Source organism: Cicer arietinum, chromosome 1 (genome assembly GCF_000331145.2).
Source record: "Cicer arietinum cultivar CDC Frontier isolate Library 1 chromosome 1, Cicar.CDCFrontier_v2.0, whole genome shotgun sequence".
In the NCBI taxonomy this organism is placed as follows: Eukaryota; Viridiplantae; Streptophyta; class Magnoliopsida; order Fabales; family Fabaceae; genus Cicer; species Cicer arietinum.
The window spans coordinates 1,930,238-1,953,053 of NC_021160.2; the positions used below are offsets into that span (position 1 = coordinate 1,930,238).

Sequence of the window (22,816 nt, forward strand, 5' to 3'; positions counted from 1 at the left end):
ATAGTTGATTCTTCATTATAAATAAAAAATAAAAGAGAATTTTATATGTGAAATTTTCGTAAAATATCCACTCTCTTCTCCTTTGCTGTATTTTTACGAAAAAATTATTTTATTTGTTTATTTTTAAATTTTAATATTGCAATAACTACTTTTTTTATTAATATATCTTTACGGGTCAATTATTTTGTACTTACATTAATAAAGAATGAGGATATATAAATAAATGAGTGGATTAATGAAAGGTAATGATAAATTTTAAATTTTACAAATATAAGTTATTTTAAAATTCGTGTAAAATAATCTTAAAAGACATGTATTTAAACACATGAAGTATTGTCAAAATAAATAGGATACCTTAAAATTACTAATAAACTACAAAGAGGAACGAGAGTTCTATTTTTATTTTTTTCACAAAAAACATGTAGAAGTTCAAAAACTACAATGCATAGGTACATGTACATACAAAATCGGATACTAAGATACTAATATAAAGTATTGGGTACTAATACAAAATACAAAGTATGATAGGCAACATTTTACAAAAGTTAAGGTATAAGTACGTTATTAAAAAAATCTGATTTTTTTTATATAATTTTACTAAAAGAGTTATATTATTCAATTCAATATATCATATTACAATAAAAAATAAATAAATTATATTCAATTATAAAAATAAATAAACTCAGATACACAAATAATATTATAATAATACGTAAAAAAATCAACAATTTCATTCACACCTAGATAATTAAAAAAAACGGATTATGAGTTCAGTATCACGTAAATACTACTTCATAATTTTAAGAAGAACTTTGTATTTGGACCCGCCCGACATTAATCAAACTAATTATTTAACTATATTAATTAAATTATTTTCTCTAATATTAAATATAAAATAAAATTGAATTAATAAAAATTAATATATTTAATCTTAAATTTAAATTAAATACATTTATTTTTGTTGACTCCAGTTTAATTGTATTTGAGAAATAAGAGAAAAATTTATAATCTTAGCCATTCATCTTCTTGGGAGTTTTCTTCTTTGATTCTTATGGATATAATTTTTGTCAGCATAGAACTAAAAATACTCACTAGCTGAGTTACAGAACTAAAAGGTCACCGCTTCTTGTCATTTACCCCTTTCCTTAGATGTTGCTGGACATGCAACCGAACAAGCGCTTAATCTCTGTTTACTTATAGACTCTGGCCAACCTCACGTTATGTATCTCTGTGGCTTACAAGTTACATGTACAAATAGTCCCCTATCAATATCATTTTGACTTTACAAATAAAATAAAATAAAAAACAAATAAAGCTGCGAAACATGAAAACAAAAGAAATACTATAAAGCCTTACGGAGAAGTAAACAAAGTACGTACATATATACGTCAAAAAAAAAAAAACATAAGTAGTACATGTAGACAAGGATATACAAGTATAGAAAATAAAATAAAATAAAATAAAATAGACGCAAATTGCAAATTGATAAGGTGTTGTTATTATTAATTAGTAGTAATTTATTACTATACTCTGTCTAAAGCTCCAAATCAATACTGGTTGGCGTCAAAGTCAAGGATACGAAAACTCAAAATTAGTTATAACACATTCCAAGTTTAGTGGTTTCTTTCTTCATCGTCATTCTATTGTATTTGTAGAATCCATACTCTATATTAATATAATTATTTATTTGTAATTATTTTCAAAGACGTGAAAACCGGATTTTCACGGTTATAATTATTATTATCGGGCGGTTTGTTACCAAACCGGGTCTCCGGCTAAGATTGGTGGGGTCCACCTAAACTGAATTCTGAAGCCGGAGAGATGGATCTATCCGTTCACCAGCGTCCTTTATTTTCGGACCGAGTAACGGTCAACGGCACCGTAACGCCGCTCGCTCTTCTCGCCGACGGTAGACTCTGGTGGTCGGAAGGGATCCAACGCTGTCTCTCCGTCGAAAAAGAAGTAATCGGATTCGTCACTAATGGACCCTGCATCAAACTCAAAACACTCGTCGAGGCTCGAGACGGTTGCTGCACCACCGGTGCCGCTGGAAGACTCGTTCGTAACGACGTCGTTTTTAAACCCTCGTCGGAGGAATCGCATAGGCTCTGGTGTCAGAAGCTTCGCGAATTCATCGATTCTCTCGGTAAACTCGAGACATAAAACCGTTATTACGGTTAGGAATAAGTTATTGTGATATTATTGTGTTATGGATTGAACTCTGAATTTTGACGGTGTAGGTCGACCTAAGAGGTTACTTGTTTTTGTGAATCCGTTCGGTGGGAAAAAATCTGCTGTGAAGATTTTGTATGAACAAGTCAAACCTCTTCTTGAAGATGCTCAAATTGAACTCACTATTCAAGGTGATCGATCTTATTCTTCAACTCAACTGTGTTTCGTTCTTTTTGGTTTTTTTGTTGATTCAGTTTTTGTTGTTCAGAAACTCAACATCAGCTCCACGCCAAGGAGGTTGCTCGTTCGGTGGATATTACAAAGCACGATGGAATTGTTTGTGTTAGTGGAGATGGAATTTTGGTTGAGGTTAGTTTCATTGTCCTCGTCATCATCATGTTGATTATACTTCTTAAGTTAACAAATTTTTATTATCGTTTTTTTTAGATCTTCCATGTTAAATATTTTGTTGCGCTGAAAAATAATTGAGATTACACTAACATCCAATAATATATACTCATTATTTTGTCATTATCATTAATTTAAAATTCATTTACATAAAAAAGAAAAATATTCAGTTACAAGAGTGGGCTGATATGGCAGAATAGTGGATTCTAGATCTTATTAATGCACGAATGAATGCGATTTACACCCACAATGCATCTCTTTTAAACTCAAAGTAACCTCGTATATATGAATTAAATTGTGTTTACCCTTTGAGGTATCCTTCCAATGCTTCTGTTAGCGACTTTAAGGGATACTGAAGAGATTTAATAGGAAGTCCTGGGTTCAGACCCGAGAAATTAACATAACTCTACTAGTTTACCAACATTTGCCTATAAAACAAATATTGAATCATACTCGGGGACCTAATTTGAATGAAAAATGTGTATGTAAGAAACTTAATGGTCTTTGTTTGGAGATGAGGGTGTGTGATATCGCCAAAGCTCAGAAGGACTGAATAGTAGTTGTAATAATATCTGTGGGAAGTCAAATGGCAATGTGGGTCACTTATAAGTTTAGGGATGTAATCTGTGTATTCTAGATCACTTTTGCACCGACTAGCTTTTGAGTTTTGACATTGTTCTCTCTGGTTATTTATTTCTTTTTCTGATCTTACAAGCATCACATATTTTAGTAGGTTGTAAATGGGCTTCTACAAAGAGATGATTGGGAAACAGCAATAAAGATGCCCCTTGGAGTAGTTCCTGCAGGTTTACTATTTGCCTCGTTTTTTTCCCCTTTTTTTGATTAGGATTTATCTAATTTGGCCTTGTTAATTATACATTTTACTGGAAATGGGAGGGAGATGAAGCTATTGTCTATTGATTGTTTATTAGTAACGGTGAGACGAGGCTAGTATTTAATAGAACTGGATCAAAATTAATAGGAAAATAGGAATTTTATTCAAGATAAACCCCTATCCTTAGCTCAGTATCATGTTAGTACAAGAAATAAGATGAAGACAGTGAATACAGAAAACCAAAAGCTCCTCCAGGCTCTCCTTCTGGCTATCACTGAAATTCCAATTGAATCAGAAGTCATCTTACTGATTTTCCCTTGTTCCATCCCATCGTTCCATTATAAATGTGTATTGGACAGTTTCTAACTCTTCTTCTTCCATATTTATTCTTACCTCCTAATTTACAACTAACTGTCTACTGGATAGTTACTAACTTACTGGTGTTACTATTTTCGTTCTAATATTCAGCTGCTTCTCCTTTTTTCCCCACCGTAAACCCTCTTAATGGATTAACTGTCTACTAACAGATTCACTAATACACTATTTGGTCGAATTTGTTTTCAAGGTTTATCATTTGTTATTATCTATAGACAATTGACCGTATGGATAACTATACAAATTCAATTATGTCAAGCTAATAAGCTCTACCATACTTTGTTAGGTACGGGAAATGGCATGGCAAAATCTCTGCTTGATTCAGTCGGTGATCCTTGTGCAGTGGCCAATGCAGTTCTTGCCATTATACGAGGTCTCAATCCATTTATGTCATTCAAACATGTCATACCTTATCTATTTTATTTTCCCTTTTTGTGTAATGTTATAAAGAATAAAATATATTTTAAATACTGACAGGCCATAAGCGACAGCTTGATGTGGCTACCATCGCACAAGGGGAAACCAGATTTTTCAGTATATTGATGCTTGCATGGGGTAAGTACTCTCACCATGTATTGGATTATGCCAATGAAGTGATGGCAGATGTGCTAATCTAAGCCATTAGTTTCTTATTCTTTCCTTTTTGTTTATTTAGCCCACTCTTGAGTCTACATATAGCACGAGTTTTGATGATCACATTCACTATGATGTAATATGATATATCATCCAATATGTTATTCTATTTCAGGTCTAATTGCTGATATTGACATTGAGTCTGAAAAGTATCGGTGGATGGGAAGTGCTCGTCTAGATTTTTATGTTAGTAAGCCATTTTATAATTTTCATGTATTGTTTATTTTATATTTTATTTCACTTAATGAATGTCCTAAAACGATGTTAGTAATTAGTTGTTAAAAAAATGTTAGTGGGGGAGTTGAACTCTCAACCACTTATCCCTCCAACCCTTATGTTCCAAACCACCTTACCACTCCTTTGTTGCAATTATTTTCTAGCACTTTAGTTTTGGGTGTATTACAATCTGAATTTGTTTGGAACTTTAAGTAGAATGCTGTGGATTGCTTAGGGTGCAGGAAATGCATGTTTGGTTTCTTGAACTTGAATCAGATATAAACAAGTGGCAACACACACTTGATGAAAGTGCCATTCTAGTCCAATGATATACTCTCTCTGGTCTCAAATATAAGAGAAAGTGGGTCAACAAAAATGAATGTATTTGATCCAAATTTGAACAGAATACATTAACTTTTGTTAACCAAACTTTTTCTTATATTCTAGACCAGAGGGAGTATTCTTATATCTGTCTCTCTAACTTCAATTTTGCTTCTTTTCTCTCTCCTGCAGCTTTTGTGTGCTCAGTTTTTTTCTGGATAACCTTACTTTTCTGTATATATCTCTGACAAACAGTTCCAAAATATAAAGGAAAAGAGAAATATATCAAGGCTTTGTCATACAGATTCTTGCCTATGATTTTGAGAGAAATTTCTTACTTACAGTTAAATCTCTCATTTTGTGTAGTTCTAATTTAAAGGGTGATTCTGACATCTATTTGTTATTGTGTCCTAAATAAACCTTTGGTGGGGAACTCAAGCGTAAGATGTAACATAACTATGCTGTTCTATCTTTTTGATACAATTTTGAATTCTTATGTTGAACGTGTCCTGCAATTATTTAACAGATAGGAGTTGGTCATTATTATTTTCTTCATTCACTGCTTTCCTGCTTTAGGCTCTCTGTCGATTCTTCAATATGAGGCAATACAATGGATCTGTTTCTTTTGTACCTGCACCTGGGTTTGAGTCTTACGGGGAGTCAACTAGTTACCCTGGCAAATCCACTATCAAAGGGAACAACAGCGATCCAAGTGAAGGGGAACATTTTAATTTGCAAACACATTGTTATCAAGGACCTGAAGTAGACTTGGAAAACCTGAATTGGAGAGTTATAACTGGACCCTTTATTAGTGTCTGGCTTCACAATGTACCTTGGGGTGCTGAGGATACAATGGCAGCACCTGATGCAAAGGTCAGTTTTGTGTGAACAAGAATTTAAGCATATTGTTTTACTCTCTGGGAAATGTTTCCAATTGCTGCTGTGGCAGTGGTGGCCCTGTTAGGAGAACCAATTTTGTATCCCAACAAAAAAATGATCACAAATCAATTTGATTTGATTTGATTTGTGCAATAGCTTGCATGTAGCAGTGGTTGCTCCAAATGTGCCCCATGCAAACTATTGTACAAATCATGAATGAATGAATGACATTTGCATCTTAATTTGCTTGATTTTAATGGCTGCTGCTATTCAAATTATACTTCTATGAATTGTAGTGAACATGATATAGCAATCAATATGGTAATTCAAAATTAAAACAAGAGGCAATGGTCTAATTCAATATAATAAAGAATAAATTTCTGAACTCTTTTAACTGTTGCCAGTTATTTTCTGAAGAAAGTAAAAGACAAAATACTTTCATATTTTATTATTACAGCCCTAAGTTGTTTATATAGGAAAAGAAATTACAATAGTAATAATGACAGAATAAAAATAAACATAATAATATAAAATAAAGGAGAATAAAATCTAATTTCTCTCGATTCTTCAACACCCCCCTCAAGTTGGTGCATAGATATCTGTCATGCCCAACTTGACTATAAGTCGCTCAAAATTAGGTGTTGCCAAACTTTTTGTCAAGATATCGGTAGTTTGCTGATTGGAAGTCACAAATGGCAGACATATAACTCCAGCATCAATTTTTTCTTTTATGAAATGGCGGTCAATCTCAATATGCTTGGTTCTATCATGTTGTACAGGGTTGTGAGCTATACTTATTGCTGCTTTGCTATCACAGAACAATTTTAAGGGTGAGTCAACTTTCATTTTCAGTTCGTCCAAGAGTTTACGAATCCATAAAAGTTCACAGATTCCTTGAGCCATTGCTCTGAATTCAGCTTCTGCACTGCTTCGAGCAACAACCCCTTGTTTCTTACTTCTCCAAGTAACTAAATTTCCCCAAACATAGGCACAATATCCAGTGGTGGATTTTCTATCGGTAATTGATCCTGCCCAATCAGCATCTGTAAATATAGAGATTTCTCTGTCATTTGTTTTCTTGAAGCACAAACCCTTTCCAGGATTGGATTTCAAGTACCTTAAGATTCGATAAACTGTCTCCAAGTGTTCTTCATAGGGAGAATGCATGAATTGACTTACAACACTCACTGAGAAAGCGATGTCAGGTCTAGTGTGGGCTAGATAAATAAGTTTGCCGACTAACCTCTGGTATCTTCCAATCTCAACAGGAACACTGCCTTTCTCCCAAAGTTTAGCATTTAATTCCATAGGAGTATCTGCTGGTCTACACCCACTCATCCCAGTTTCTTCCAAGAGATCTAGGATGTATTTTCTTTGAGAAACAACAATTCCCTTCTTTGAGCGAGCAACTTCCGTACCAAGAAAATATTTAGTCAAATTTTTCTTCAATCTTTCCATCTCAACAATGTCATCTCCTGTGAGAATAATATCATCTACATATACAATTAAAATTGAAATTTTACCAACATTAGAGAACTTCATGAACAGAGTATGGTCTGATTGTCCCTGCATATATCCTTGCCTTTTGACCGACTGAGTGAATTTTTCAAACCAAGCCCTTGGAGATTGCTTGAGACCATAAAGGGATTTTTGAAGTTTGCACACATTTGAACCAAATTTATCTTCAAAGCCAGGTGGGCTATCCATGTATACTTCCTCCTCCAAATCACCATTCAGAAAAGCATTATTTACATCAAGTTGGTTAAGAGACCAATCTAAATTCACTGCCAAGAACAAGAGAACTCTAATAGTGTTTAATTTGGCAACGGGAGCAAAAGTCTCTGAGTAATCGATGCCATATGTCTGAGTAAACCCTTTATCAGAATTATATTTCACAGTAAATACCCATTTACAGCCAACAATATTCTTTCCTGTAGGTAATGTCATGACTCTCCAAGTTTGATTCTTCTCAAGAGCTCTCTCATCTCCTCAAGAACAACTTTTCTACTTTGGAATTTTTAGAGCCTCCTGTATATTTTTTAGAATTTCTACAGTAGACAACTTAGAGGTAAATGCAACAAATGAAGAAGACAATTTTGAGTATGACACATAATTAGACAAAGGATATTTAGTGCATGATCTAATCTTTCCTGTAGGTAATGTCATGACTCTCCAAGTTTGATTCTTCTCAATAGCTCTCATCTCCTCAAAAACAGCTTCCTTCCACTTTGGAATTTTTAGAGCCTCCGGTATATTTTTTGGAATTTCTACGGTAGACAGCTTAGAGGTAAATGCAGCAAATGAAGAAGACAATTTTGAGTATGACACATAATTAGACAAAGGATATTTAGTGCATGATTTAATAGGTTTTCTAATTGCAATAGGAAGGTCTAAATCAGGATACTCGACATGACTCTTAAGAATAGAAGAAGACTTACCTGTATCAAGATGATGTGTTAGATTATCTATTGGTTCAGAATCTTGGAAGGGTCGGAGAATGGGTCCTTCATTTCTCTGTTTATGGTTTCTTCTTTCAAAGACATTTCCCTTTCAAGTAGGGTCAATTGTAGTAAACCTGTTTTGTGTCTCTTTATCTAAGTCATTATGTTGTGGCATTTCAGGTGGTCCTTTATTATTATTAAGATCAAGAATTTGATCATTGTGATTTTCATTTGAAATTGTCGCCCCCGAATCTGTCGAAACCTCATTCATAAGTGGATTGAGTTTCAATATGGATTCTTGGGCATTTTCTTTTGGTGCATCAATATAAGTCTCAGAATTTTGTGACAACACTATATCACTTAAAGTAATGATGTTTTCAAAAGTAAAAGATGAATCTTCCTTAAAATTTCCCCCCTGAAGATGAATGTCACTAAAAAATGGTTGTTTTTCAACAAAAGTAACATCCATGGTTACAAAAATTCTTTTTGATTTTGGTTCAAAACACCGATACCCCTTCTAAGTTGGAGAGTAACCGGTAAACACACATTTTATTGCTCGTGGATGGAGTTTGTCAAGGTGTTTATGTTCATGAACAAAAGCAGTGCAACCAAAGACTTTTAGTGGCAAATCAGCAGAGACACTAGTCAAAGGAAAATAATTTCGAAAAACATCAAGAGGTGTATGAAAATCTAAAACTTTAGATGGCATTCGATTGATTAAATATGATGCAGTTAAAAGAGCTTCACCCCACAAATATTTTGAAACCTTATTTGCAAATAGTAAAGCTCTAGCAACCTCAAGAAGATGCCTATTCTTTCTCTCTGCAATTCCATTTTGTTGGGGTGTATTAACACAAGAACTTTGATGAACAACCCCATTTGCAAGAAAAAAATCGGACAAAAGTATATTAAAATATTCTTTACCATTGTCACTTCTGAAGACTTGAATATTTGTTTGGTATTGAGTGTGCACCATTTTAAAGAAATTTTTGACAACCTGTCCAACTTCCGACTTTTCTTTCAATAAATAAACCCAACAAATTCTAGTATGATCATCAATAAAAGTTATAAACCATTTTTTATTAAAAAATGTGTTTATTCTATTAGGACCCCAAACATCACTATGAATAACTGCAAACGGTTTTGATTGTTTATATGGTTGTGTAGAAAAAGAAGAACGGTGATGTTTAGCAAATTCACAAGTTTCACAATGAAATAAAGATGGATCATTCTTAGAAAATAATTTAGGAAACAAATGTTTCAAATACGGAAAACTAGGATGTCCTAACCGTAAATGCCATAACATAATATCATCATTATTAGAAGAAACAAAAATAGATTCAAAGCAGGTACTTGTTTTTTGTTGGTCTTTGAAGTCGAGTCCATTGTCAAGATAATAGAGTCCTCCACTCTCCTTAGCATTGCCAATCATCTTCCCCGTGCTCAAATCCTTAAAAGTGCAATGAGAATGAAAGAAGTTAGCTTGACAATTTATATCCTTTGTTAATTTAGTAATGGATAATAGATTACATGATAAATTAGGAACATGTAAGACATCTTTTAAGGTTAACTTAGGTGACAGAATAACAGAACCTTTCCCTGCAATGGCTGAAAGAGAGCCATCTGCAATTTTAATTTTGTGGTTACCTGCACAAGGGCTATAAGAAGAAAATAGACTCGACTCCCCAGTCATATGATCAGTAGCACCAGAATCAATAATCCAAGTATGGCTGGGAGTGACACTAAGTAGAGCAGTATTTGGAAAATTACCTCTCTGAGCTATAGAGCAAGAAGAAGTTTGAGACTCAAGAAGTTTGTACAATTGATCTAACTGTTCCTTGGTGAAAGGAGATGGGCTTGAAGGAGACTGCTTCTCTTGATCAGATGTACCAGCTTGGAGCGCATGACCTTCGTTTCTTTCTTTTTTCTTCCAATTTAGAGGTTTTCCATGGAGCTTCCAACATGTATCACGTGTGTGCCCTGGACGTTTGCAATGTTCGCACCATGGTTTCTTGCCAGCGCTCTTCCCGTCTTCATTTTTTGTGATTAGGGCAGAGCTTTCAACCTCACCAACAGAAGGTGACTTACCCATCATAACACCTTGTCTCGCCTCTTCTCTTCTAACTTCTGAGAATGCTTCCCGAAGTGATGACAATGGGATCTTTCCCAATATTCTGCCTCGGACTTCATCAAGCCGCTTATTAAGCCCAACCAAGAACATGAATACACGGTCGTTCTCCTGTCTCTTAAGAAACAGAACACTGTCCTCACAACACTTCCAATGATCATCATAGCAGAGATCCAATTCTTGCCATAGTGTCATCAACTCATTGTAATAGGTAGTGACATCTCTATCTCCTTGTTTGGTATGCCACAATCGTGATTTGAAATCGAAAATTTGAGAAGAATTCTGAATATCAGAATAAGTTTCTTTGACAGCCTCCCAAACTTCCTTGGCAGTAGGCAAAAACATAAAAGGTTTTTTGATTGTTGATTTCATATTACTAAGCAACCAAGCAATAATAACAGAGTTCTCAGATTTCCAAAACCTGTAATTTGGATCAGTTGTGGCAGGCATTTGCACCTCTCCTGTTAGGAAACCGTATATTCCCTTACCGTCTAAAATCAATCTTGCGGTTTGAGACCATTCGACATAATTTTTTCCATTTAGTTTCTGAATTTCAACCTTGAGGGCATTAGAAGTTCCCTCATGGCCAAAAAAGTTGAAAGAACCATTCTGGCTGTTTAGGCCGCTGCCACTGCCGCTTAGGGCGCTGTCTAAATTGTCAGGGTTGTTGACTACGTCTGATTTTTTTGTCAAACCGTCGTTGTCGCCGCTACCCATAAGGGCTACCCCTACTTTCCATGGGGTATTGTGTGCCATTAGCTTTAGCTCAGTTGGTTAGAGCGCCAAACCCTAATGGTTGTGGAAAGGTTTACAAAACCCTAACCAGAGCTCTTGATACCATGAAGAAAGTAAAAGACAAAATACTTTCATATTTTATTATTACAGCCCTAAGCTGTTTATATAGGAAAAGAAATTACAATAGTAAAACTGAGTAATAATGACAGAATAAAAATAAACATAATAATATAAAATAAAGGAGAATAAAATCTAATTTATCTCGATTCTTCAACATTTTCACACCCAATAAAATTCAGCTGAAAGCTTTTCATAGATAAATACCAATGGTCTAAATATTTTCAACGCTTTTTCTTTCTCCCTAGTGGGATTAAGTCTGATTATTATTGGATTATAATTTGGTAAATGCAGTTCTCTGATGGTTATCTAGACCTGATCATCATGAAGAATTGCCCAAAGTTACAATTGCTGTCAATGATGTCAGAGTTGAATAATGGAGGACACGTGAAATCTCCATATGTCACGTACCTGAAGGTGTGCTTTCCTGATATATTGTGTAATACTTTATGTCGCAGTTACTTTGAGCTTTGAAAGTGTCTTTGCATTGGTTTATTTGCATAACAAAGTTTGCTGAATTATGTATCTTGCAATAAATTACAGGTGAAAGCTTTTATCTTGGAACCTGGTCCCCGCACCAAGGACCAAGAGAAGGAAGGGATCTTAGATTCTGATGGTGAGGTTTTGGCAAGAGGGAAAGGAACCTACAAGTGTGAGCAGAAGTCTTTGATGTCCTATGATAAATTGCAAATAACAGTGGATAAAGGTTTAGCTACACTTTTTGCCCCTGTATAATACACTTCTTGGTTTAATTTTTTTCATACGTGGGCACATTCCACTCCATGCGATACCGTACACAGTTCACACGTTGGTAACAGAACCTTCCATGGGTTATTTATCCTGTACAGCACCATATATATATATATATATATATATATATTGGATATCAAGTTTCCTTTGCAACACCAAATTGGTGGGGGTCAAATTTTTATAATTTTGAATTCTTAAGATGTAGATTATTTTATTTTTTCACTCTTTTCTGGAGTGAAAAGTGATAACACAAGATTTAACTTCTCTAAAGGCAATGATACATATTGTAGTTGAAAAATAAACTAGAGATTACAATAATATGTATCATTGCTATGTATGTAGTTATGTACACATGGATATCAAACCACGAACTTGTTGAAAGATTAGAGGCACCTGCATCCATCACTTCTGAGAAGCTATATTCGAAAAACATTCAACTGTTGTCTTTATGCCCACTTGAAACCAATTCAAGCGTGCATATATAGGTTGTGACATACATATTTTGGATTGGCACTATTTGTGCTTGAACTGATTCTACGTTATGGTTTGTACCTCAAAGGAAAATTAAACAAACAAATATTTTTCCACTTGGTGGAGTTGGTTATATTGACAGAATAATATTATAATGTTATTTCATGAATAAATTTTAAGCTAAAATCTACCTTATATCTCTTAATAATTTGGCTATAATTTTCCTTATCTCCTTACTATTGGACAATTATACATTCGATCATCTTTTACATTGGTGTTTCTACAAGTCTTTTCCTCACACAAACAATTTTGAAGAGATTTTACCTCTTTTTTGCTGACCCAACTTTTTATCTAATGATATTTCTAACTTTTTTCCTTGTATAATCCCTCATATTATGACTTTCTCGTCATTGCAACATTAAGCCTACTTGTTATTCCTTCAACCCTCAATTTTAAGGTAGATCAAATTCATTGTGGAGAAAACGTGAAAGGGATAAATATGTAAAAAAGAGTGTGAGAAGAGAGAAAGATAGGAGAAATAAAGAAGATTTGAGATATTCTTTGATATAAGAGAAATTAAAAAGAGATAATTATTGATTATTTTTAAAAGTATAATAATATTTTTAAAAGAAATGGGTAATAAATTAACATTGCTCTTACGTTTTTCCTCTATTTTGAAGAGGTTGTAAAAGTGGTGAGTCTAGCTGTTTTTTTGCCACTTTTGTTGACGACTCTTTCAAATCAATTAAAATATGCTTAATTGACTTTTTGTTCCCTACTTCTCTCTCACCTCACTCTTTCTTTCATATTGCTCTCCCAAATTATAAGATTGTAAACTCATAGGAAATCCAATCACTTATTTGGATATAGTTCAATCAAATAGAAAATATTTTATTTTTCCACTTCCCTCATACATTTTCGAGCCAATAAAAATTCAACAAAGGAACAAAATTCGACTCTTTCAGTATAACTTAATATATTCAAACTTGGAGCCAATAAAAATTCAACAAAGGAACAAAATTTGTTGTTATAACATATATATGGTCTAAACATGGTGGATATCAACAAAGGACGGGAAAAGTAACACCTACGTGCAGTTCCTCAAAAAATTTATCATTCTGCTGATATGATTCTTAAGGTCCCTTCCGACACATATGGACCTCACAACTTATCTATATATATAATTATTCTTTTACTGTCAACGACTTAGCTATATATATATAAAATAAAAAATTTATCAATAATAACAAAAATTAATAATTTCTTTAGCATACATAAATAATTTTAAAACAAATACCACCAACACATATAACAAATACTTTATGTATCAAAGATCAAATCCAACACCTTATGTATCCTAATGGTCATTTTGTTTACATTAAATATTTCATACCACCAAGTGTCACAAAAATGCCACTACATTATTTTGTTCATCATTCTGTATATTTATGTATTTCATGATTCATCTATTTTTATATAAATACACAAACGCCTACATTATGTATCACAAAAAAATTATGTAACATAAACACTTATTTTATTTTAAAATAAGCAAAGGATAAAAAAAATATCATATTTGTTTTTTAGATGATCTTCATTTTTTAAATTACAATTCAACTTTTATGATATATATAAAAATAAGATAAGAAAAATTATAATGCTAATCGAAAAACACTAGCTATACCAAAGAAGTTGAATCACTATTGATCCAAAACTTCTCGTAATGAAAACAATATTTTTTTTTAAATAAATAAATTACTACAAATACAATTATTTATATATCTTAACCTTCAATTTTTTAAAGAGATCATGACTTACAAAACCAAACAATACATGTTAGATGAAACTCACACCATGTAAATGTAAAAACTCACACAAAATAGTTCTTATTTTGTTATGTAGAAACATTAGTTAATAGTCCTCTCTTCACACATTAACAAACAACACAATGGTTTCTTTTACACATTGCAATTCAATTCCTCTTTTTTGTCATATCTTTCTCTTCTTAATTATTTCCTATCCATCCAATACACTTTCACAAGATCCAACCTCCTCAAGTCCAACCATAGCTCCATGTACATCAACCCTCCTTCCTCTCATTCCTTGCACGCCATTCGTCCAAGAGGCGATCGCAACTCCAGCATCGAAATGTTGTAGCAACCTCGAGCAATTCTACGGCCAAGAGCCACATTGTCTTTGTCTCTTGCTCAATGATACTTCTTTTACCTCTTTCCCCATTAACAAGACACTTGCTATGCAAATTCCAGCTCTTTGTAAACTTCAACTCAATAACTCAGTCTGCCCAGGTTACATTATCAATCTCATTTAACTTTAGACATATTTACCAATTTTATAGCATCATTTAATTGCATAATTTTACAGTCAACAATTGAGTCTTAACTAGTTTTTTAACTCTATCAATTTTGTATTCTTATGTTCAATTAATTGTGTATTTATAAACAAATATTTCTGATAAATATGTTTTTAGTGCTTATAAAATTTTGAAAAAATTATTCAACTTCTAAATTTCACAACATTTTTCAATAGAAATTTTAATTTATACAGTTAAGTCAACTCATGTTATCCTTTGAATATTTAAATGATTTTTTGCAATGGGTACAAAATTATAAATATCTTTTTCACAAAAAGATAAAATTATAAATATGAATTTTAAGCGTAAAAAAACTCAATAAATCAAAATAACAAAATCTCAGTCTAGAAATTTAATTTTAAGTTCATTTTTTTACAGAAATTTATATCATAATATATATAGCGTATCGATTTAGTATCATTTCAATAAAGTCTCAATTTATTTTGTTATCATAGAGACTAAAGATATATTAAACTCTTGTTATTATAATAAAATTTTACAGTACTATTTATTTATTGAATAATATTTTCCGTTATTTTTTTTTGTCATAGGGATACATCAGCCTCCAACTTCAGCAGGTTCTCCAGCTTCCTTTGGGACAAAGAACAACTCTACTGTTGCTGGTATACAAAAGCTTTTTCCCTAATTCTTATTACTTTATTACTCTTCTTATCATTGTAAAAAATATTTGATTCAAAATGAATAGTTAAGTTAGCATTCTTATTATTTACATATATTTTTAATTTCTATAACAATTCCTTTTTAATGTCCTAGTTGATTATTCTCTTTTTCCTTTTGAATTTGTAGCTTCTCCAGCATTTTCAGTGCCACCAAGACCTAGTATCATGGGAATGGTTGTAGGAAGAAGTGAAGCCATTAATTTGAAGACAAACAATAAATTTATTGTTGTCACATTTCTAACAATTTTCTTTTTCAGTTTACTGTCTTATTACTAAGACTATACTATAGATTGATGGTGTGATTTCTTTGTTGAGAGTTGATTATGTATTTGACTATGTAATTGTCTTGTGTTACTAACTATTTTGTGTTAATGTTGTTAATTTCACTTAAATTAGTGTCTATTTCATTCTCTATTCTAATTAGCGTTTATTTGACTATATATTATAAGTCAATGTTATTAATTTAACCCGAGTGAATCGTAGCATTTTGTGGTAATATCTAAGACAAAATACTAAACCAAACAAGTTTCAGAACACACATTTGACAAGATTTGTAACAACAAAATGCTGAATCACACAAACCACTCTAACTGTGCCACATTTGAATCCAAATTTCAACTCTAAATTTCAATTGTTTTTATCTATATATGAATTAAGACCATGGTGATTTGATCAATCATTTGCAACTTCTAAGAATTGAATAAATATAACATCAACAAGACAATTTTGTAAGAAATAGCATTACATTTCCCCTTACAACTAATTCACCCAATTTGCTTTAGAATTGATACACATACTATGTTTATGCAAAACAGAAGCATTTTGCCTTACAAATTGAGTGCATAAACAAAATTCAACAAAGGAACATAATTTGTTGTTATAACATATATATGGTCTAAACATGGTGGATATCAACAAAGGACGGGAAAAGTAACACCTACGTGCAGTTCCTCAAAAAATTTATCATTCTGCTGATATGATTCTTAAGGTCCCTTCCGACACATATGGACCTCACAACTTATCTATATATATAATTATTCTTTTACTGTCAACGACTTAGCTATATATATATAAAATAAAAAATTTATCAATAATAACAAAAATTAATAATTTCTTTAGCATACATAAATAATTTTAAAACAAATACCACCAACACATATAACAAATACTTTATGTATCAAAGATCAAATCCAACACCTTATGTATCCTAATGGTCATTTTGTTTACATTAAATATTTCATACCACCAAGTGTCACAAAAATGCCACTACATTATTTTGTTCATCATTCTGTATATTTATGTATTTCATGATTCATCTATTTTTATATAAATACACAAACGCCTAAATTATGTATCACAAAAATAATTATGTAACATAAACACTTATTTTATTTTAAAATAAGCAAAGGATAACAAAAATATCATATTTGTTTTTTAGATGATCTTCATTTTTAAAATTACAATTCAACTTTTATGATATATATAAAAATAAGATAAGAAAAATTATAATGCTAATCGAAAAACACTAGCTATACCAAAGAAGTTGAATCACTATTGATCCAAAACTTCTCATAATGAAAACAATATTTTTTTTAAAAATAAATAAATTACTACAAATACAATTATTTATATATCTTAACCTTCAATTTTTTTAAGAGATCATGAATTACAAAACCAAACAAGAAGTACATGTTAGATGAAACTCACACCATGTAAATGTAAAAACTCACACAAAATAGTTCTTATTTTGTTATGTAGAAACATTAGTTAATAGTCCTCTCTTCACACATTAACAAACAACACAATGGTTTCTTTTACACATTGCAATTCTTGTACATCAACTCTCCTCAAGTCCAACCATAGCTCCATGTACATCAACCCTCCTTCCTCTCATTCCTTGCACGCCATTCGTCCAAGGTCGCAACTCTAGGATCGCAATGTTGTAGCAACCTCGAGCAATTCTACGGCACATTGTCTTTGTCTCTTGCTCAATGATACTTCTTTTACCTCTTTCCCCATTAACACTTGCTATGGAAATTCCAGCTCTTTGTAAACTTCAACTCAATAACTCAGTCTGCCCAGGTTACATTATCAATCTCATTTAACTTTAGACATATTTACCAATTTTATAGCATCATTTAATTGCATAATTTTACAGTCAACAATTGAGTCCTAACTAGTTTTTTAACTCTATCAATTTTGTATTCTTATGTTCAATTAATTGTGTATTTATAAACAAATATTTCTGATAAATTTGTTTTTAGTGCTTATAAAATTTTGAAAAAATTATTCAACTTCTAAATTTCACAACATTTTTCAATAGAAATTTTAATTTATACAGTTAAGTCAACTCATGTTATCCTTTGAATATTTAAATGATTTTTTGCAATGGGTACAAAATTATAAATATCTTTTTCACAAAAAGATAAAATTATAAATATGAATTTTAAGCGTAAAAAAACTCAATAAATCAAAATAACAAAATCTCAGTCTAGAAATTTAATTTTAAGTTCATTTTTTTACAGAAATTTATATCATAATATATATAGTGTATCGATTTAGTATCATTTCAATAAAGTCTCAATTTATTTTATTATCATATAGACTAAAGATATATTAAACTCTTGTTATTATAATAAAATTTTACAATACTATTTATTTATTGAATAATATTTTCCGTTATTTTTTTTTTGTCATAGGATACATCACCCTCCAACTTCAGCAGGTTCTCCAGCTTCCTTTGGGACAAAGAACAACTCTACTGTTGCTGGTATACAAGAAGCTTTTTCCCCAATTCTTATTACTTTATTACTCTTCTTATCATTGTAAAAAATATTTGATTCAAAATGAATAGTTAAGTTAGCATTCTTATTATTTACATATATTTTTAATTTCTATAACAATTCCTTTTTAATGTCCTAGTTGATTATTCTCTTTTTCCTTTTGAATTTGTAGCTTCTCCAGCATTTTCAGTGCCACCAAGACCTAGTATCATGGGAATGGTTGTAGGAAGAAGTGAAGCCATTAATTTGAAGACAAACAATAAATTTATTGTTGTCACATTTCTAACAATTTTCTTTTTCAGTTTACTGTCTTGTTACTAAGACTATACTATAGATTGATGGTGTGATTTCTTTGTTGAGAGTTGATTATGTATTTGACTATGTAATTGTCTTGTGTTACTAACTATTTTGTGTTAATGTTGTTAATTTCGCTTAAATTAGTGTCTATTTCATTCTCTATTCTAATTAGCGTTTATTTGACTATATATTATAAGTCAATGTTATTAATTTAACCCGAGTGAATTGTAGCATTTTGTCGTAATATCTAAGACAAAATACTAAACCAAACAAGTTTCAGAACACACATTTGACAAAATTTGTAACAACAAAATGCTGAATCACACAAACCACTCTGTCCATGTGCCACATTTGAATCCAAATTTCAACTCTAAATTTCAATTGTTTTTATCTATATATGAATTAAGACCATGGTGATTTGATCAATCATTTGCAACTTCTAAGAATTGAATAAATATAACATCAACAAAACAATTTTGTAAGAAATAGCATTACATTTCCCCTTACAACTAATTCACCCAATTTGCTTTAGAATTGATACACATACTATGTTTATGCAAAACAGAAGCATTTTGCCTTACAAATTGAGTGCATAAACAAAATTCAACAAAGGAACATAATTTGTTGTTATAACATATATATGGTCTAAACATGGTGGATATCAACAAAGGACGGGAAAAGTAACACCTACGTGCAGTTCCTCAAAAAATTTATCATTCTGCTGATATGATTCTTAAGGTCCCTTCCGACACATATAGACCTCACAACTTATCTATATATATATAATTATTCTTTTACTGTCAACGACTTAGCTATATATATAAAATAAAAAATTTATCAATAAGTAGATATCTTACCAAATTAGCTCAAAATTAAACTCTATCCTCTTTCAAATTTCTTTTCATACTCAAAAAAACCACTCACATAAAACACTAGCATACACACCAACAATTCAGCAACAACAACTAAAAAAATTACTACAATAGAACAAACACGCTAATATATCAGTTGGTTAATTAGTTAAATTGGTTAGTTAGTTGCATTGGTTAGTTAGTTATATTACACTAGTTCGTTGTTTGTAACCGTAATTAACTCTCTTATATATTAATATCATTCAATTTACTTTTCTCTATTTATCTGTTGTCAATAATTTAAATCAAGAATCGTAAAAAACCAAAAATAGGAAGGTTGAAATTATACCGCAAAAAGACCACCAAGAATCCAAAGATACTCTCCAATGAAACCAAGAGTATTCCACTGAGGACCTTCAAAGAAATCGGGTTCCTTTGTGGTACCAGGAGGTCTCCAAGGAAACGGCCAATCTTCATCTGAGTAAAAGGGTATATCAATCTCAGCCGTTGGTTGTGTTTCAAGATCACTATTTGTTGTTGTTGTTGTTGTTGGTAGGATTTTTCTTGAACGAGGAGAGAATTTCTTAGCTGAAACTATGTGAAGGGTTCTTCTTCTTGAACATGATGATGGGAGGGTGTAGGGTGTGGTTGTTGTTGTGGTGTTGTAGAGGATTCCTGAACCACCGGTATTAACGGTGGCAACGGTGAACGACATTGGAAGATAAGAGTAGAGTAGAGAAAGTGATGATGAAGCTATGTGGATAACACACAAACTATAATAATGTTTGCGGCTAAGATTGTATGCTCTTATTCTCTATAATCATGTTTTAATTACAAATTCATCTAAAACCAAAATTAACTTGTATTTTTTGGAATCGAATCAAATGATATAATGTTTCTCATATTTAACTTAATGGTAAAATATTTAAACTGTCCATAGTAATACTATTTTAAATTACGTCTATCAACAATTTTTTAAGCCTTAAAATATGCTTTGACTCTCATCACTACTAGAAAAAACGCTTTTAGAGACTACATTTTGAGTCACTAAATAGAGAAAATCGGTCACTAAATCCATTAGCGATTGAAATTGTAGTCGCTAAAATTCAGTCGCTATTTCAGTCTCTAAATTTCATTAGCGACCGATTTAGTGACGAAAAAATATTTAGTTCATAAATTCAAAATTACAGTCTCTATTTCGATCGCTAGTGTGACTGAAAATATTCGGTCTCTAAATCAGTCACTATAGGCGAAATTTCTAGTAGTGTATATAATGGTATTCTGTGACTTTATACAAAGGGTTTGATTAATGAAGGAGTTTCAAATGTGTTTTTATAATATAATAAAATGAATTTTAATGTTTTAATTAAATATGTTTTTAGTTTTTTATTTTTATTAAAAATTATTTTCAATTATTAAAAGTATTAATTTTTTACTTATTTTAAATAAAATAGAGATATAAAATAAGTAAAAGACTAAAAAGTTTGAGAGTAAAAGTTAACAATAAAATATTGAATTTTGTAGATATTTAAAAATTATTTTATTTTTTCTAATTATTGAAATTATATATTTTTCGATTATAAATTCAATTTTTAAAATTAAAACAAAATTTTTAAAATATTTAACACCGCTTAATAAACAACATGCAAAAGCCACCGCTCCTCGGATTTTTTATAATTAGCGAACCTATTTTGTAGAGTAACTTTATTACATGCAATCATGCATGCGACGTGGAAAAGCAATCATATATTTATTTCGTTTCAAATTCAAAATTTTCTACTGTGACTTACATATAAAGGTATCTCCACCCACACATTCTTCAAGAGGAGAAAATATTCTTAATTAACGATAGCAGTCAGTAAGTACCCATGTGACACAAATTGCAGACGATGTTAATTAAAGTCACAACTCACAAGTCTTGTTTAAAATGAAGCATGTCTGAATTTATATTTTGATTTTTTTGGCAAAACGACTCGATTATTTTTTTATAAATCTTTTTTTAACGGAGTTCCTTTTTATATAAAACTTAAAACTTAATTTCATGTATGGAAAAATATCCTGCAATTTAGGTTTGCAATGAAAATGTCACGTGAAGAAGAAAACATTGTAACAATTCAAGTTCGCATAGTTGGGAGAGTTTACGTGATTGCGTAGTCGCGTGAGCTAGCGGGCCATGCAAAATAATTGGGCCACGTTCCCCACTCTCAGCGCGTGTTCATAAATTATCCTCCACTCTACGCGCTTGGTTCCATTCATTCTTTTCACGTGCATCTATCATACGACTCAAATTCAAATTAAAATTCAAACATGTGCGACACAAGTCAAACTCATCAATTTACCTTTGGTGATATGCCTCTGTCGTGTTGTCTTCAGTAATTTGGCCACTCATGCTAGCTACATGTTGAGTTTTCTCTAAATAATATCTTATTGAAAGAATTGAGAAGAACATGCATATTACATAGAAAAGATCGTGATTATTATAACATACAAAAATATCTGTTACGAAAAAGTGAGATACAAAATGAAACTATAGAGTGGATTCTTTTAGTAAGTGTGACCTTTTACTTTATGAAAAAAAAATGTATTTATATTATTGGTGCAAAACTAATTTATGCGTTAACCATAAATATTTTGTAATTACTTTTTTAGACGATAAAATATATCTCCAATAATAAGATTCTAGAACATTTAAATGTTGTAGTAAAACTCAAGCTTCAATTTAAGAATCTAATTAAATTATTTTTTATTGATTTGAATGGACATAAAGTTTATAACTAACATTTAATTAAGTTAATGTGGGTAAAAATGATAATTATAAAAAAAGTGTCTAATATTTTCTTTTTCAAAGATTATAGTCTTTTAGTAAAAAAGATGGATTCTAATGTTAATTGAATGAAAATAAGAGTCTAATATGTTCAAATGGACATACGATGTCTAATTAAAATGGACATAGAAAGATAGTATATTAATTTCAAAATTGCATTCAATGTATCAAATGTTCTTCGTAATTATTATATAAGTTGTTGTACTTACGAAATAAGTATCAATTTTATAAAAATAAAAATATACAATGTCTAATTAAAATGTAAGATTGAATTTTAAATAAAGATATTATGGTTCATGAGTAAAAAACTGATATTATGATTTATGATGATATATTAATTTGAATTGTCACATTTTTTATTAATTTATAAAATTGATTCTCATATTTTAAAATTCAATAATTTTAATCATTAATTATAATTTTTTAATTAAAAAAATAACGATATAACATATATTAAATAACTTGACATTACATGATACCATGATATTCAATGGTTAAAACACATAAAATCGTTATAAAATCATATTAA

The 22,816-nt window shown here is 31.1% G+C and overlaps 2 protein-coding genes and 1 non-coding gene across 4 annotated transcripts; 2 read left to right on the plus strand and 1 right to left on the minus strand.

The window, feature by feature from the left end:
* The first annotated feature begins 1,542 nt into the window (after window positions 1–1,542).
* Window positions 1,543–12,415, plus strand: LOC101499291 (sphingosine kinase 1). Of its 2 annotated transcripts, XM_004485651.4 has the most exons (10): window positions 1,543–2,146; window positions 2,241–2,363; window positions 2,441–2,541; window positions 3,314–3,386; window positions 4,077–4,163; window positions 4,268–4,345; window positions 4,539–4,609; window positions 5,537–5,833; window positions 11,555–11,677; window positions 11,804–12,415. In XM_004485651.4, exons 1-10 carry the CDS (start codon window positions 1,822–1,824, stop codon window positions 11,993–11,995), a joined length of 1,470 nt encoding a protein of 489 aa, XP_004485708.1. In that variant the 5' UTR covers window positions 1,543–1,821; the 3' UTR covers window positions 11,996–12,415. The 2 variants fall into 2 exon arrangements, with proteins under 2 accessions (XP_004485708.1, XP_012568630.1); XM_012713176.3 differs by lacking the exons at window positions 1,543–2,146; window positions 2,241–2,363 and having other exon boundaries at window positions 3,311–3,386.
* A 2,780-nt stretch (window positions 12,416–15,195) lies between these two features.
* On the plus strand, window positions 15,196–15,849 carry LOC101499913 (uncharacterized). Its single transcript, XR_003471929.2, has 2 exons — window positions 15,196–15,475; window positions 15,660–15,849. It is a non-coding gene; the product is annotated as an uncharacterized protein (transcript).
* A 1,290-nt stretch (window positions 15,850–17,139) lies between these two features.
* LOC101499608 (uncharacterized) lies at window positions 17,140–20,266 on the minus strand. The gene is made up of 2 exons (XM_004485652.3): window positions 19,813–20,266; window positions 17,140–17,606 (listed from the first exon to the last, which is right to left on the minus strand). The coding sequence occupies exons 1-2, from the start codon at window positions 20,176–20,178 to the stop codon at window positions 17,589–17,591; spliced, it is 384 nt and encodes a 127-aa protein (XP_004485709.1). The 5' UTR covers window positions 20,179–20,266; the 3' UTR covers window positions 17,140–17,588.
* Between the last annotated feature and the right edge of the window lie 2,550 nt (window positions 20,267–22,816).